General features: G+C 44.5%; 1 protein-coding gene across 5 annotated transcripts in view; it reads right to left on the bottom strand.

The window, feature by feature from the left end:
- Positions 1-17,157, bottom strand: part of TSPAN32 (tetraspanin 32) — a 75,825-nt gene that overhangs the window by 48,382 nt on the left and 10,286 nt on the right. For 4 of the 5 annotated variants that reach the window (XM_075065096.1, XM_032770423.2, XM_075065098.1 and 1 more), the window contains one exon: positions 10,265-10,339. The exons of the other annotated variant lie outside the window; for it this stretch is intronic. In XM_075065096.1, coding sequence (XP_074921197.1) covers positions 10,265-10,339 — 75 coding nt within the window. The remainder of the gene's footprint in view (positions 1-10,264; positions 10,340-17,157) is intronic. 5 annotated transcript variants of the gene reach the window in all.

Here is a 17,157-nt window from a genome sequence, read left to right as displayed (position 1 = left end):
CCTGTTTACCGGCCTGCTGCATCCCGGTTCGATTGCTGTCCCAGAAGTGGTCAGTGGGTGCACTGATGTACTGCCCGGAGGCCAATAATGTCGATTTCCCGTCACACTAACCGTAATTCCAATATGTTAGATACGAATTTAGCGCTACCCTTCATCGCGGGGAGGAGTACAAGAAATCGATTTACAAGAGCCCTTTGTATCGATATAAAGGTGTTGTAAGTGTGGACGGTTACAGCCGTTAAATTGATTAACCTCTTAAATCGATTTAACGCTCGTAGTGTAGACCAGGCCTGAGCATTTAGCTTGTCCAGAATCTGGGTGAGCCTATGTTGTGAAAACTGAATGCTCAAATAGCACATGCATGCGAATGGACACACGGTGCTAAAATTAAATAACCCAGGGGTTCTCAAGTGGAGGTGGGACCCTCAGGGGGTCATGAGGTTATACTGGGGGTCGTGAGCTGTCACCTCCACCTCAAACCGCGCTTTGTCTCCAGCATTTATAATAGTGTTAATATATACAAAAGTTGTTTTCAATTTATACAGCGGAGAGGGGTTGCACCGTTTGCCATGTGAAAGGGTCACCAGGACACAAGTTGTGTGACCATGAAATACCCCCTGAGCCTCAGGCAATGAGGGGAGGGGCGGTCCGTCCATTTGGTGGAGTTGGGAAATATGCCTTTCTCATGTGATCCTTCCTCCATTTGTGCTAATTTTAAATGAAGCACCCTCCCCTTGACATGAAATCTCCTTATGGCATGAATTAATATTGACCATAATTGGCATTTGCGAAGTAAACGGATGGTGCCAATGGCACTAAGCTTGGCTCTTCTGCAAGCCTCACTGCTTGAATGAGCTTTAGTGGAGCAGGTGTGCCGCCCAAACGCTGGCCCTGCCCCCTATCCGACCCCCACCCAACTTCTGCCCTTCCCGATTCCCTCCTCAGAATCCCACCCATCCTGGACTCCTTCCTCACTGTCCCTAGAACCCCACCCAACACACCCAGGACCCCACCCCTGCTCCCTGTCCTGCCTGCCCCAACCTTCTACCCACCCCACGTCCTGACAACCCCGTCGATGCCCACAATCCAACCCCCCCCATTCCCTGTCCCCTGACCACCCCCCCAACCTCTGCCCCCTCCCTGACTGGCCCCAAGACTCCCTGCCCCCGGCTCACTCAGAGCTCAGTGCGCCTCCTGCCGGCCTCCTGAGCTCCTTCCACTCAGCCCGGAGCTCGCAGTCCCACCCCCTGACCACGCACCTCTGAGCGGGGCGGAGCTCAGGAGGCCCGCCAGATGGACGCTGCAGCGCCGTGCAGGAGCGCTGCTTGTTGCACTGAGGCTCCAGGAGAGGGGCGGAGGTGGGAGCCTCAGTCGTCCTCTTGGGGGCCCTTGCGGAGCCCGGGGCCTGGGGCAAATTGCCCCACTTGCCCCCCCCCTCTGGGCGGCCCTGCACAGGGGAGAAAGCTTCCTATTTTTATAGTCTCTGAAAGATGTTTCTGTCTAGGACTGCTTTAAAATTCTCTGTTTAAACTATGTTTTGACGGAAACGGAGTTTTCTATTAAATGAAAGTGTTCATGGAAGGGGTCTGCTTTCTGCAGAAAATTTCAATTTTTTGTCAAAAATCAACATGCCTAAAAACTGAAAAGTTTTTGGTCCCAAACCCAAAATATTTAGATTTGGCTATGGAGTCACCATGCCTCATGTGAATTGTAATTCAGTTCTCTATGCATGGGGCAACCCTCTTGAAGTACATCTGTCTCTGATGGATGGCCTCCCCTCACCCACAGGAGAGACCAACATGCATCACAGCAAATGTAGTTTGACCATGCTTATGAAGGAGAATAGGATGGTGAGGTACCTCTAATACAACTTCCATGAGACACTGCCGTGGTTTTTCTAAATTGAACTATTTTCGCTTTCTTGGTTTTTGGCTGAAAATATTTTGGTTTTTGGCTGAAAAGCTGAAGTTTTTTGTGGATAATCTCCACTTTCCAGCCAGCTCTACTTTTATCAACTAAAGTGGTCTGCAATCCGTTTGTTGATGTTGACTTGTAGCACCAATTCATCTAATATCCCAAGCACATACAAACTGGGCAAGGATAAAATGTTAGTGCCCAACCTTGAGGAAAGTGCTTTTAGTATAGCTCTAAGTAGTTGTGCAACTTTTTACAAATGGACATAGCATAAGAGTTTGGCTTTTTTTTTTTTTTTTTTGGTCTGCACCTCCAAAATCTGCTCTGTTTGACAAGAGCAACCTACAGTAGGCCCTTAGGAAACAAAAAGTACCCATTTAAAATTTTGTATTGAGAATATCTGAAAGAGAATGTGCCTGAAGTATCTTCTGTGTTCAGTCTGTCATTGAAATAGGAAGACTCAGCTCTTTTCTCCACTTTTCTCAGACTAATCATTAACAGGCTACTGCAGGAAGTTCAGCCCACTTAGGAAATTTCCTATGAAGTGGATTGAGTTACCATATTTTTTAAAAAGCAACAAAGAGTCCTGTGGCACCTTATAGATTAACAGATGTATTGGAACATAAGCTTTCGTGGGTGAATACCCACTTCATCAGACGCATGTTTTTTAAATACGTCCTCTTATGGAGCGTATGTTATGTTAAGACAAAGTCTCTATTTATCTGTAACTACATCTATGGGTTTAACTGTAGGGAGAGATCAAGTGCTATTTGACCTTGTATTCATTAGAAATGCATTCAAAGGACGCTCTTCTACCATGTATCATGTCCTCTATCCTGACTATTCCTTTTACCAATGCCACATTTTTAACAGCAGCTGCTTTCTCTTTACCTTTAAGGCACAGGCTATCCCATAGTACTGCATAAACTGAGCTAGCAGGATTGGATCTTGGAAGTGTTGAAATTTACTGCAGATGACTCCACATTGTTGAGAAAATTGGATTCTCCCTTAGTGGTGTAGGAAGCTGTGTATGATGGGAAAGGGAAGTAGCACAATAAATGGTGTTGCCAGCTACTTTTCAGTATTAAACCAAAGCCAGTGCAGTTGAACCATTTTAGAGTGCATCTTGTTTGAAAAGCCATGTTGTAAAGATAAAGAGATGGTAAATCCAGGTTTCAGCACTCCAAGCTTTTTAAAGGATGTCATCTGATAAGCAGAATTGTTTCCTTTTCTCACAGATACTCTGTGATTAGCAGATAAAGCAGAGAGTTTCACTGGTATCAGACTCAATAAATCATCATAAGACACATGTTCATTTTGACAAATTCAGCTCTGCCGGTTGAGGAAAGAAAAGAAGCTGCTACCTCACAATGTGGGTATAACAGATTGAAGGAGGAGGGGACACACTCACTAGATCAGATAAGGAACTGGGGGAGTATGCTGACTCAAGCTAAGAAGAGGAGGGGTAGATCCTCACTGCTTTTAGCAAAGGAGAAAGCTATGCTTTCCTTCTGCTCTCTTACTTGCCAATTAGATAAACTTACCTGGCAACAACTATGCCTAGCTGTCTCACTGATGGAAAAGATATTAGATTGATAAGAAGGTACTGATTCTTTCTTTCACATCACTGAAAAGACAACTTAGAGCTGGTCAACCTATGAGGGGATGAGGGGAAATTTCAGAAATTTTGAAGTAGTTTTCAGTCTGCATGTTTTCCACATTTGAGATTTTTTTGGTTTCATTTCAGCCCCCTGCAACTTTTATTCCTTCTCACTGAAAATGGGTCAGAATAAAAATGAAAAAGAGACGGTGGAAGGAGAGAGACAGTGGAATACATTCTTCATTTTCCAATTTGATCAGAAATACTGAAGATTCCAAAAAATATTTAATAGGCTATTTCATCCCATGAAAATATTTTTGGTTCAAAATCCTCACTGAGCAGACATCAGAGCAGAAGCCCAGCGATTCCTATTGAAAGCACGGCTTGGGGCGAAAAAAGATAACAAGTGTGTTAGAGCAGTCTGGCCTGGCATGCCCCCTTCACCACACTGCAGCATGACATGCACACCTACCTCACTTTCCCCTTGCAAAATCCCCAGTAAATCTACTTCAGGCTGTCTTGCCTGAATAATACCCCTCCCTGAGGTCAGTGTATCACCAAAATATAGTTCATTTAATTCCTGACAGAAGTTCCAAACATACACTGGATGTGAGAAATAGACTATCCAGTCCTTAAACCCCTTCTCAGAGTGCACCTCCATCACCTTCTCTGCTGGGAGTTCTTCCATACCGCACTCCAGTATCTTCTACCATACCTAGGCTCCTCATCTATCCTCTTCTTCGGTTGCTCTGCCAGGGCAGCCACCTCAGCCCATTCAGCTGGAGTGCAATTCCACTCTACCCAGTGGGAACTCCTTCTGCCTCTCTGCTGGGAGATCATCTTTACCAGGGGATAATCCCTCACTCCCTCTGGCCGTCTCACTGTTCCTCTGAGTCCAGCTCTCTGGTGTGGAGATATCAGTGGGTAAGCCCCTCTGCTGCTCCCCTGCTTTCAGCCCTCTCCAGCCCTTGGCTCCAGCTTAGAGACAGCAGGCACCTCCCTCTGGCAGAAAAAGCAGCATCAGACCCTCTCATGTCCTACAGCCCCTGGCTTTCTGGCTTGGGGAAAATCAGCCAACAAGCTCCTTCGGCTTCCTGCTGGGACCTTCCACAGACCTCTGGTTCCTGGCAGCTCTCATATGTCCCTGATTCCCAGTCAGACAACTCTGATTCAGCAGGTCTCTTTCTCTCTCACACTGAGTTTTGCCCCTCAGATTTTCTCCAGTCCTCTACAGCCCCCCACCCCCTCATGTGCTGCCCGGACCTCTTAAATGGTCAAATGGAAGCTCCTGTTCTAGCACAGGGGAAATGGACTTAATTTATTTAATGTCATCCTATGACAGAGTGACATGAAAATATGCAGGAAAAATCCCCACCCCAACCTCACAACACTCCCCTTGTCAAAACAATTTGGGTATTTTTTGGGCAAATAGCTATATTATTAAATTTAATATACTATTTTTCTTGTAAATCTAAATTTCCCTGTCCCATTATGTTTGAAATAAAAAAAAATGTCATTAAGTAGCCTATTTATGTAGCGGAATTTCTCAGGGCCAACTATATGCAACTCTGAACTATTTCTTGTCTCATAACACTTTTTTTTTTTTTTAAATCTCTTATTACAAGCACAGTTTGCAAAGGAATCCAAGCTGGGATGTTGTGATGCTGGCCTCCTTTCTGCAGTGATTAATGCTAACTATTTTCTTATGAAAAGTCACTGTGTGGCAATGTTAAAAGCTTTAGCTAGAGCTATGGAAAATACACAAAGACGGTGCAAAATATCTGTTTTATAACCTTCTCAGTGCACTCAGTACTGATGGGCAACACAATCACTGTTTCAGGAAATGGCCTCTCTTAAATACAGGCTGACAAATGGGTGGAGATTATGTGATATTAATAGATAATCTTTTAATCACTCATCCAGGTTGGCCCTTACAGGGATTTGAACTACTGCAGACTCGGGATGCTCAGAACACATTTCGCAGGCCAGTTGTAACCTGCATTAACCTAGTGTGGCTCTTTGTTTCCCTCTAGTCTACTCCTGCCAAAAAGGGTAGTTTTTCAGTCCTATTTTGAGGTTTGAAGAGAACCACCATGCAGTCATATGACAGAATTTAAAGAAATTGTTCTGTGCGTCACATCAGAAGGGTAACAATTTCTTCCAATACCTACGAGTTCTCTAAAAGATTGTTCACAGGACTACTCTAATCATTCATCTCTAGCATGGAAATAACTTAAAGGCTTTAAATGATTACTCTATGTACCCAGGTTCTGGGAAATTATTAATTGGTGTCTTATTCCATTTGACTTCTTCCGAGCTCATGTTCCAGGTAGCAGAAACTCTTAATGAAGCCTCTGCATTTCATGGTAAAGAGGCTATTGGCTGGCTTTAATCACTAAGGAAATAAAAGCTGGTTCCAAATAGTTAGAGTTACTGACATTTTAAAACCGTAGTAATTAAGCTATCTGGATTGTTTGGCAAGCTAGGCTCAAGCAAATGATATCTACTTGAATATGGCCAAATGTAAATTCATGCATCTGGGAACAAAGCATATAGGCTGTACATACAGGATGGGGGGCTTTGAAAAGGACTTAGGAGCAACGGTGGATAGTTAACTGACTGTGAGCTCCCAGTGCAACATTAGGACCAAAAGGGCTAATGAAATCCTTAGATATATGAACAAGGGAACATCAAGTAAGAGGAGGGAGTTACATTACCTCTGTAACTGGCACTGAAGTGATCCCTGCTGGAATACTGTGTCCAGTTCTGGTATCCACAGTTCAAGAAGGATGTTGATAAATTAGAGAAAGTTCAGAGAAGAGTCACGAGAACCATTAAAGGATTAAGAAAGCATACACTCGAGTAGCTCAATCTGTTTAGCTTAACAAAGAGAAGGTTAAGGGGTTATTTGGTCACAGTCTGTAAATATCTACTTGGGGAGTAACATTTGATAGAAGACTCCTCAGTCTAGCAGATGAAGGTATAAGATGATTCAATGACTGCAAATTGAAGTTAGACAAATAAGGAATGGAAATAATGTGTAAATTTTAAACAGTGAGGGACCATACGAACAATTTACCAAGGGTAATGGTGAATCCTCCATCTCTAGGCATTTTAAAATCAAGATTTGGGGAAAAAAATCAAAAAAGATATACTACAGTGAAATCCTATGGTGCAGTTTACAGGAGGTAAGGCTAGATGAATATCACAATAGTTCCTCATGGCTTTATAATCTACCAAAAAGTGTTCTGTTGCTTTAAGAGTGAATTGTGCTCCGTCATTACAGGAAAGTCTCATGGTCATTCATCGTGTGTTGCTCTCCTGGCAAGCTAGTTTTAAAATCACCCACCATGATTATTCCCCTAGAAGGAAGAACTATTAGGATCAACCAGATCATAATCCACAAAACGTAATGTTTAATATCACCCACATTCAACTCACTGACCAGGTGCTACTGCAGTCTAGGGCACTTCAGGATCACCAGGACTAAGCAGATGGAGAGCAAGATACTGACCTTGAACAACTGAGTGAAGTTTATATAGATTTACAGAACGCCTATTTGAATAGCTAAGTATTGTAGCCCAGTGGGATAGTTTGCCTTTACAATATTCACTGCTTTGCATTATATTCAGCAGTAATGCAAGAAACCTACAGGCCTATATCCTGTAAGATATTGGTTACAGCAAGCATGGCTGGCTCTGGCTTTTTTGCCACCCAAAGCAAAAAAGGGGGGTGTGGGGGGGCTGCCGGAGTGGCAAAGCAGGGGAAAAAAAAAGGCGCGGCTGGAGCAGCAAAGGGTGGTGGTGGGGAACAAAACAAAAATGGTGCAGTTGGAGTGGCAAAGCTGGGGAGGGAGCGGAAAACAATGGCGTGGCCGGCAAAGCAGGGGAAAAAACAAAACCAAAGAACCCTATAGGGCAGCCAGACCCAAGGAGCAGGGGGACTCCCTGTGCTGCAGAGTGCACACCCGGTCTAACGGTGGGGGAGGGAGCGGTGGGGGAGAGAGAAGTTGGGTGGCCAGGGCCTCAGCGGGGTGCTCACCCCATGGCCCTGACCGCTGCACTGCCTGCCGGGAGGGCTCCGCGCCACTCCAGTTGGTGGGGAGGGAAGGACACAGGCTGCCCTGCTGAGTTTGCTGCAGGGCGCTCCCCTCCTGCGCCCCCTACAGGGCGGCCAGAGCAGCAAACAAAAGAAGTGGACGTGCCACCCTAGGTTTGGACGGAATGCCGCCTTGTAGAATCTGCCACCCCAAGCATGAGCTTGCTTGGCTGGTGCCTGGAGCCGGCCCTGACAGCAAGTTAGCATAAGGCTTGACAGCTACGAACTTTGAACAGATTAACTTTGCATAGATAAACGGCTCAACAGAAAACCCAAGTATATGGGGAGCTGAAATAGAATTTAAGGGAAAGTTCTAACCACAGGTACATAATTCAACCACAGAAGTGTCCTGGCAATGAGCTGATGTAGAAAAACAGGTACATGAGATACATCTAAGGCTAGCCTGCCTGCTTATATATCTTTTCTTTTAAGTTTCTTATGGGTTTGATTATTTGTTTTATTATAATAGGTTTATATTAGGGTATATTTTCACAACAACACAAGGGACCTGCAGGCAACAGCCTGTATATTGAGCTAAGGCAAAGTTAGCACGCACATGTCTGTCACCTAGTCAGATAGTGGTGAGTTAAAACATAAAAGATCCACGTATGGTTGCAACCTTTAACAAAGAGGATGTGTTAAAGTAGGTTGGCGCAGGGGCTTTCCTAAGTTCACACTCTTAAGCTTAACAGGTACACCACAACTTGGAAAGAACCGAAACAACCAGAGAGGACAGAAATAACAAATGTGATACCTAACCACAAAAGGCCATGGTAACGAACTGACACCTATGATAATACGTTGAGATCACTGATATACTAACCTACAGGAAAAGGCACTCCAACATTAGTAAAGTGAGGAAATACAAATAAGGAAAAGGGAAAAATCCCCTACTGAATATGCTTCAAACATAGTGGCGCCAGCGTAACATAATATAAAAGTGGCATCCAGCCTAGGGGTTGGTAGGAGAGAGAGATGTAGTCCTTGGGAGGTGCCAAAATGATGGCCACTGGTGATAATGGGGAAGACGATGGTCATGAGGAAGACGATGGCTAACATTTGAGGTCGTTCTACAAGGGATGGTGTGAGTATATGGATGTGCAGATATACATTCTGGAGGATCCTCTATCTTATTAAGTTGAGGTGTTTGTGACTGTGCTAAATGTATTGAACTATATTTGTAAATCTAAGAGTTCTTATAGTGTCAATGTTGCAACTGTGCACATTGGGGTTCCCAGCTATATAATAATTTGAATAATACTGGGCCTGATCTTGGAACAAGTACCTTTCTACCCTGAGAGTGATAACTGGGGATTCCTAAGTAATCAATAATACATAATCTAAAGATCAGGCAACAGTACTGAACAAAATTTAAAACTTCATGTCATCTTCAATGTTCAAATGTAACTCATAATAAAAAGCCAGTCTAAAAGCTCAGTGTGTTCTTACAGTTTTGTAAGAGATGTGAGATTTGTATGTTCGTAACACTACCACCCATAATGTTGAAGAGGAAAAAAAAGAAATTCAAGCTAATAAATTAAAAATAATTCCCCCCTAAAAGAGAGTAGGGGGAGGGCTTAGCCATCAACAGGATACCATCAGATTAGAAAACGAAGAAAAATCCCATATTTCTTTAAATTGCGACATTATTGAATTGTTCAACTCTCCTACCCCAGCTACCCTTTGGTTATCATAGCTCCCAGGAACAGCCTGTGATACGCAGCTGCCCTGAAAGCCCTTGTGTGGGGGTATTCCACACTGTGGTGAAGGAAATTGTCTGTAGTAACTTCCACCACTATGCACCTCAAATTTACAAGCAGGAATATTTTGGGGAGACTAGCCACCTCACATCACCCCTGCCACTCCACAGACAGGTTTCCACAGAGACAGAGTGAACATGTCATGGAGACAGTACTCCCCTGCAAGATGATGAAAGGTAAGATGGGGAACTAAACATGAAACTCTGACTCGCCAGTTTCTTCATTCAGAAGATCACTTTGCAAGGGAAAGATCACCTCATTCCCCTCCTGACAACTCCACTACTTGATTCTCAGAATGGTCCATTCCGCATACTACCACAAAGGCCTGCACAGACCACTGTGGGTTCATGGTCAGTCTGAGAACAACTGTTCTTGTAAAAATGGTCTTCCAAATGAGACCCAGTGCAATATCTTCCTGAGTTTACAGACAATCTGAAATGACGCAAGAGCTGTGAACTGATCCCCAATTCATTCATTTCAATGTGATAGCGACCCAAGAATGATATTCAAGCTGATGGTTTCTCTATTTCATTGCTGACAGTTTTAAAACATCTAGCTAATGTGTTTGTTTATCTCCTGACTATCATTGCTGATAAAGGAAAATTCAGAGTGGCCAGAACTTATCCTCAATCTTTTTGCAAAGCTCCCAATTGACATTAATAGAAAGTAGAACTGGCTGAAACTGAAAAGTCTGAGACACAAAAGATGGCTATTGAAAGGAGCAAACATTCTGGCAAAATGTTTATGTTCTTCTATGTTTTTTTAAGAAATTATTTGAAACAAAATCTCTTCCCCCCCCCCCCCAGGTGTTTCTTTTTTGGTAGCAGTCACCGCTATAGGATCACCATCTGGTGACTGGTTCTTGGTATTTCTTAGTAAGAAAAACACTTACCTCACTGTTGTTGGTGTATCTCCAGAATGCAGCCTGTATCAGTGCACAGAAAACAATGGCAAAACAGAAGAATCCCTGAGGATAAAGAGAAAGCACTTACTTGCAGCATTTCCTTTTACGGGCTGAAAATATTTATGTGAAAACACAGTAAGAGAATAAGTTAATTATATTGGCTTTAGCAGGTTTAATTCAAGTCACAGTTAAAAGTTAACTTCTTTTAAACAACCTTCAAAATCTCAATCACTTAAGGGAAGCCAGCTTCACAATAGTTTTAAAATTCCCTGGCAGGGACCATAACTACACAGTGGCCTTTAAAGATGTTCAGCAGAACAGCATGTTGTGTACTATAGAGTTGCTAACCTATTGCTTCAGGTTCTCCCAAGAAAAATGTGAAATTAAGAAATTAGATTTAAAATGTGGTTCTATTCTGAAGTAAGACTATGTGAAAAACTGCACCTTCCTACTCAAGAGATCCAAACTCCCTGTGTGTGTTCAGAGCCTGTCCGCTCAGTAGAGAGAGAAAAATATTACCAATGTTTTTCCTCAATAACACCGCAGAGCCAACAGCTATGAAAGAGTGAGCTGGATTCTATTCTTGTTTGTGTTTCAGAGTTGTTAACTAAGTTCCAACTGCAAAACCAAGCTGATTTTTACTCCAGTGGGGGTTGTGCAGGTGTAGGACTGCACAGGTGTAATCAAGGTCAGAAACTGACCCTGAATAGTATGGCTAGTGATAATGATGAAGAAGAATGAAAGGCTGACTTTCCTATTCTTGATGAAGTTTACAGGGCTGGCTGTTAGAAAAGCCATTTCTTTAGTGCAAGAAAACAAAACAAATCAAACACTTTATCTGGAGATTGAGTGAAATGTGGGATGCCTGTCATGAGAATGAGACCAGTAGATTCTGCTTACCAAAAATAAACATGACAATAAAATATTTAAAGGCCAATGGATCCTGAAGCTGAATCCAGAATTTTATTGAAAACTAACATTTTGTGAAAAATTGTCAACATTTTAAATTTTTCTACTCTTTTTTGGAAATTTTTCTATGGCTTCATTAAATGGATGTTTTAATTGACATGTTATAAAAGTATGGAAATTGTATGGTGGACCATGAATGCTCACAAAATTGAGGGGTAAGGGCTCCAGCTGGGAGTGCAGGCTCTGGGGTGGGCCCAGAAATGAGGACTTCAGGATGCAGGAGGGTACTCCAGGCTGGGACCGAGGTGTTCAGAGGGCAGGAAGGGGATCAGGGCTGGGGCAGGGAGGTGGGGCATGGGAGGAGGTCAGGGGTGCAGGCTCTGGGTGGCGCTTACCTCAAGCAGCTCCCAGAAGCAGCAACATGTCCCCCCTCTGGCTCCTACGCGGAGATATGGTGAGGTGGCTCTGTACTCTGCCCCATTTGCAAGTCCTGCCCCTGCAGCTCCCATTGGCTGTGGTTTCTGGCCAATGGGAGCTGCAGGGGCAGCATTTGGGAGGGGGGAAGCATGCAGAGCCCTCTGGCTGCCCCTACGCATAGGAGCTGGAAGGGGGACATGCTGCTGCTTCCGGGAGCCACGCAGAGTGGGACAAACCCCAACCCCGCTCCCAGGCTGGAGCGCCAGAGCGGGCCAAGCCCCAGACCCCACTCCCTGATGGAAGCTCAAGGGCCAGATTAAAATGTCTGTAGGGCCGGATGTGGCCCCTGGGCTGTAGTTTGCCCACCCTTGCTTTAAACCATGATTTGAGGACGTCAGTAACTCAGCCAGGGGTTATGGGTCTATTACAAGAGTGGGTGGATGAGATTTTTGTGGCCTGCAAAGTGCAGGAGGTCAGACTAGAGATGATCACGATGGTCCCTTCTGACCTTAGAGTTTATGAGTCTATGAGAAAAGGCTGAAAATGCACACTGTTACTGACAATATTTCAGGCTTTCCAGGGCAACTATCGGACACCATGAATTGTGAGGTCACACAGTGTCCAATAAGCAGCTGAAATATTATAACATGCAACACTTCCAAAGCCTAAAACTATAAGGCAAGTAGACAGAAATGCTGCCATGTGTCAATACAAAGACCTATACAACGTCATAGCTTGGGGAAGGAGGCTGAGTATAGCAGTTAAACTTTCCTATGGACTAGCCATCACTAGTTCTTGATTTCTTTGTAGGCTTTAACACAGGAGCTAGGAGAACCTGTGCCAGAAGCGTGACCCACATGTGTCCCTTTGCTAGTGGAAACACAGCTGGGAATCGCAGCAGTGACTGAACTGTTTTGCTGTTTGACAGCTGCTGCAACGAACTGCAACAGTGTGCAGAATCTCTGGGTAGAGCCCAGGAGGAGTGATGTCATGGGTTCCAAGACAGAGCCAAAGACAACACTGCCCCTCTATGCTTTCCTTTCTGAAGGGACAATTCTCCACAACTCCACACAGGACTCTCTGCTGCTTTTACTCTCCCCACAATTGGATCATAGCAATAAAACTAACCGTATAGGGGTGAAATTTTAACCCTTGAAAGCAGAAGAGAACTGGAGTTAGGAATGAAATCTAGAGAAGTGAAGCGTACCATGCTGTTCCAAGACCTGTTCCGATTACTACTCACTAGTCAAATTTTTCAGTCTTTTCCTCACAATGACAAAAGGATGTTTAAAAAACAAACAAACAAAAAACACCAACACTTCTCATGAAAGATTATCAGCATTATTGAAGTTACCTGTTTTTGATGACATTTTCCAAGGTATTTTAACTCAAATTTTTACTCAATGCCAATATGAAAATATTGTTCTCAGAAAATGAAAAAAAACCATGATTATGAAAAAGGTTTCATCAAAAATTTCAATAAAGATACTGAAAAAAATTCATAACGTCCCCTCCCCCACCAAAACTGGTTAATTTTGAATGCTGCCAAATAGAATTTCAAAATGTGGCACAAAATCATTTTCTACTCCCCCCTACCCCCACAACCAATTCTACTCCTCATAAAAGTCTCTCAAATGTATCAGATTATTATCTAGTTTAAGACCCTTCTCCACATCTTCCACCATGTCTGCCCACTCCTTTGCCTCTCAGTGTCTGCTCTACCAGTATTTATTTTATGTATTTTGTTGCCAGTACTGAAATTTGCACCCTGTTGGGAGATTTCCCTCCATCCATTCTATTATATATAATTATATGACTCCTAGAAGTACTCATAAATGAATTACAGGCTGCTTGTTCATTTCCTAGCCAGAAGGTCTATCATTATATTAGAAGATATTCTTAAAAACAAGTAGTTATATTTAAATACAAACAGCCAAGGTTGCCTCTTCTTAACACCCCCCTGATTCTAAGACTGCTATGAGCGTGTTGCAGAATGATGCAGTACATTTTCTTTTATGAGATGTAGCACATTCAGCCCCATCAAATGCTGTCACTGAGCTAATAATCAATTACTCCTTTACGAATTACCTTGTTTTCATTCTTGCTGCAAGGAACAATTTGTCTTCTGTAGACTTGGCAGGATCCATAGAAATGTCTTCCCATCCCCTGACTGGCCTATCTTTTTATCTACCTTTCTCACGTTCGCCCTTCAAATAAAAACCTTGCTAAACTTCAGCTTCCCTTCTTATTCAGTGGAGTCAAACTCAGATCTTATGCTGCATACAAGTAATGGCCCTATCCTCAGCTGTGGTGGGCTGCTTTGCACCACTCAGCTAATGCAAAACACCAGCAGAACTGGCAGAACCAGCCATGGGAGGGTCACTTTGGATTAAGAAGAATCCTCTGGTGGCAGAGACTGTTCAACAGCTCCTGCAACCCACTCCTGTAGCCAGGATAGAGGCTGCCCTATGCTCTAGCAATCCCCAAGTGCTATAACAGCCCCTTGGAGACATGGAAAGCTAAAGTAAATTAGACATGAAGGCTGCTCTTATGTCAGATGACTGGGCACAACACAGTGGTCCAGGATCAGGGGAGTGGTTAGGCTGACTTCAAACTATCCTTGCACTCTTCCTCCTGAGCTGTGCTTGAACACTCTTTGACCACAGTCAGGGCTGGCTCTAGGCACCAGCAAACCAAGCACGTGCTTGGGGCGGCACATTTTCAGGGGCAGCATTCCGGCCATCTTTTGTTTTGTTTTGTTTCAGGCAGCAAAAGCCTAGAGCCGGCCATGGCAACAGCAGCACGTTGTGCGCAGGGGTGCCCTGGAGCTGCTGCGGTTTGCGCCACGGGGGAGCAGCGCCCACACCTTGTGGCTGGGCTGGGCAGGGTCCGAGCAGGGGACACTCAGGCTGGGGCCGCCCTGCAGGACACACGGCACCTCCTGCAGGTGCTGCAGGGCGACTGCACCCCAGCACCACAGCCGGGCCTGGGCGAAGCAGCCCAAGGCGCCCAGGGACTGCGACAGGGTGGCCAGAAGCAGCAGCAGCGGGGTCATAGAGGGCAGGGTGCTGCCATGTGGGGCCCAAATCCCGCTCTCCAACGCTCCACTCCCTCTGGGGCTACCCTGCCCCAGCTCCTCAGACTCCTGCCAGGGTGGTCCCCCGGCTCTGCCCTCCCAGGTCTCGGCTGGTCCTGGAGGTGGGAGCCCTGGCTGGAAGGACCCTGGGCTGACGCACGGCCTGGAAGCCTTGCTACTTACCCCGACCCTGCCAGCACCGGACCAGGTGGAGGTGAGGGGGGAGTGGGTGGAGTCAGTACTGACAGCAGGGAGCCCAGTGCTGGGATGGTAGGGGGTGCGGGTGGGGTGGGGTGGGGAGACCAGCACTGGGGCAGCAGGGGATGTGGGTGGGGCGGACACTGATGGAGGGTAGCCAAAATTTCTTTTTGCTTGAGGCAGCAAAAAACCTAGAGCTGGCCCTGACCACAGTCAATATATTTACAATACAGTTACATTACTGGACTTTTATTTCATCACTTTTTTAATCTGTACAAACAAAAAAAATTACTTCCCCAGTTTTCCATTGACAGGAAGCAGTATTCTGGTTTTTGTCTTTCTCCATATCTACTAAGAAGCCGATGAGTCTGTCTGCATGAGAAATCAGTTTAGTGCTCTCTGACTGAATGCAGCAAGCATTCTGTGTAGTGCTGGCTCCACCTGTGTCAGTTTCTTCAGGGGAGCACTGCAGCTTTAAATCAGTCCAGGTAGATTAGTGCATAATTGATGCAAGTACAGGCTCAGTCTAGGAAGAAGATGACTGCTAAAGCAAGGCATCGAAGTGCACTGCTGTACTTTTATGAATCCCTAACACACTTGCCTACAATTATACATCTGGGACCAGTAAAGCAAACAGCTTATGCTAAATGCCTGCCATAGTGGTACGTCACTCTGAACTACACAGAAAAGCTGAGCTGGATCAGACAAGGACTGAGGATTTTTCTTCTTGATCACTGGGCTAGAACTAGTCTTTGGAATAGTTTACTGGTCCTGAAAACATTCTGTTCTGGTCTAGCAGTGTTTCTAGCCCTAGAACGTTCAGTTATTGGATTTTCAAGATGCACTGTTCTGATTACATATTACTTTCTTTCTCTATTTTTCTCTCCCTTCCTCTGCACTTCTGACAAAACTTCAATATCCAGTATCCCAAGAACTGCTAGAGTCAGAGATTTTTACTTTATACTAGCCATTCGAGAGAGACTGCTATTTCCTTTCCTCCTCCATTTCAGTTTTGACATGGCTTCAAACACTAACAGAATGATAGGACATTTAGATTCAGTGATATGCAGTGTGCCATTGGAAAGCAATGATTCAAGCTTTGCCAAGGATATCGTATCAGTTCTCATCTCTCACAGCTGATGAGACAGATCATAAAACTCTCACCTGCCCCTCAGTCGAAGATGATTTTTTGGACACTAACACAATACCTCAGACCACCATTTCCAGTTCCCTGGTATCACAGCAGTCTCTGGATATTAACCTAATTACATATGCAACTCCTAGTTGAAGATCTGACCACCACCCTGTGCTGTAAGGTTCACTCACACTATTTGTAAATGTCAGTGGGTATCATACTAGGGCCTGTCTACACTGGGAATATTTGTAGTGTAAATACAACAGGGAAACCCCTGGTATAGATGTGCTGTATCCATATAAAATGAGGCTTCCCTTCAATGTGACTTACCTTGGTTTCAAACCAGGGTAAGCCACACTACTGCAAACCCTGTATCACTACTTGTATTATACCTCAACTGTGTGTCTACACTGCAGTAAAACACCTGCAACTGGCCCATGTTGGCTGAATTCAGGCTAGGGCTGTGGGGCTATAAAACTACAGTGTAGATGTTCAGGCTAGAGCTGGAGCCCAGACTCTGGAGCCCTCCCCTCGCTCAGGGTCCCAGAGCCTAAACATCTACACTGCAGTTTTGTAGCCCCAAAGCCCATCCCCTGCAAGCCTGAGTCAGCTGACACAGGTCAGTCACAGGTGTTTTATGGCAGTGTAGATGTACCCCAAGAGGCCCCACCACCAATACTGGGACCCCTATCATGCTAAGCACTGTACCCACCCATTCTGTAGAGGTTTTACAATTTAAATAGAAATGACAGCCAAAGCGCAGGATGGGAACTGAAGCATAGGTAGGTAAAGTGACTTGCTCAGATGAGGGAAATTGTATCAGAGATAGGAACAGAACTCTGGGCTCTCAGTCCAGCACGCTATCCAATGGACCACATGTTGGTAGTCTATCAAAGCAGTTTATCTACAATGGACATGTATAGAAAGGTCCCTATCACTTTTCTTTGACTTTCACAGATATAAGAACACCAATACTATACCTTCTCCCTCTATCTGTTTGATTACATAATTAAATCCTCTTAACAAGCTCAATTTTGTACAGAGAGACTTTTTTACATCAATGATTAATGAAGAAGAAAAGGCCAGCACATCAATAAACAAAAAAGCTACAGAAAAGGGACTTTGGACTTTTTCTGTGAAACACAT

Source organism: Chelonoidis abingdonii, chromosome 4 (assembly GCF_003597395.2).
Source record: "Chelonoidis abingdonii isolate Lonesome George chromosome 4, CheloAbing_2.0, whole genome shotgun sequence".
Taxonomy (NCBI): Eukaryota; Metazoa; Chordata; order Testudines; family Testudinidae; genus Chelonoidis; species Chelonoidis abingdonii.
This window is presented reverse-complemented; position numbering and strand designations above follow the sequence as displayed.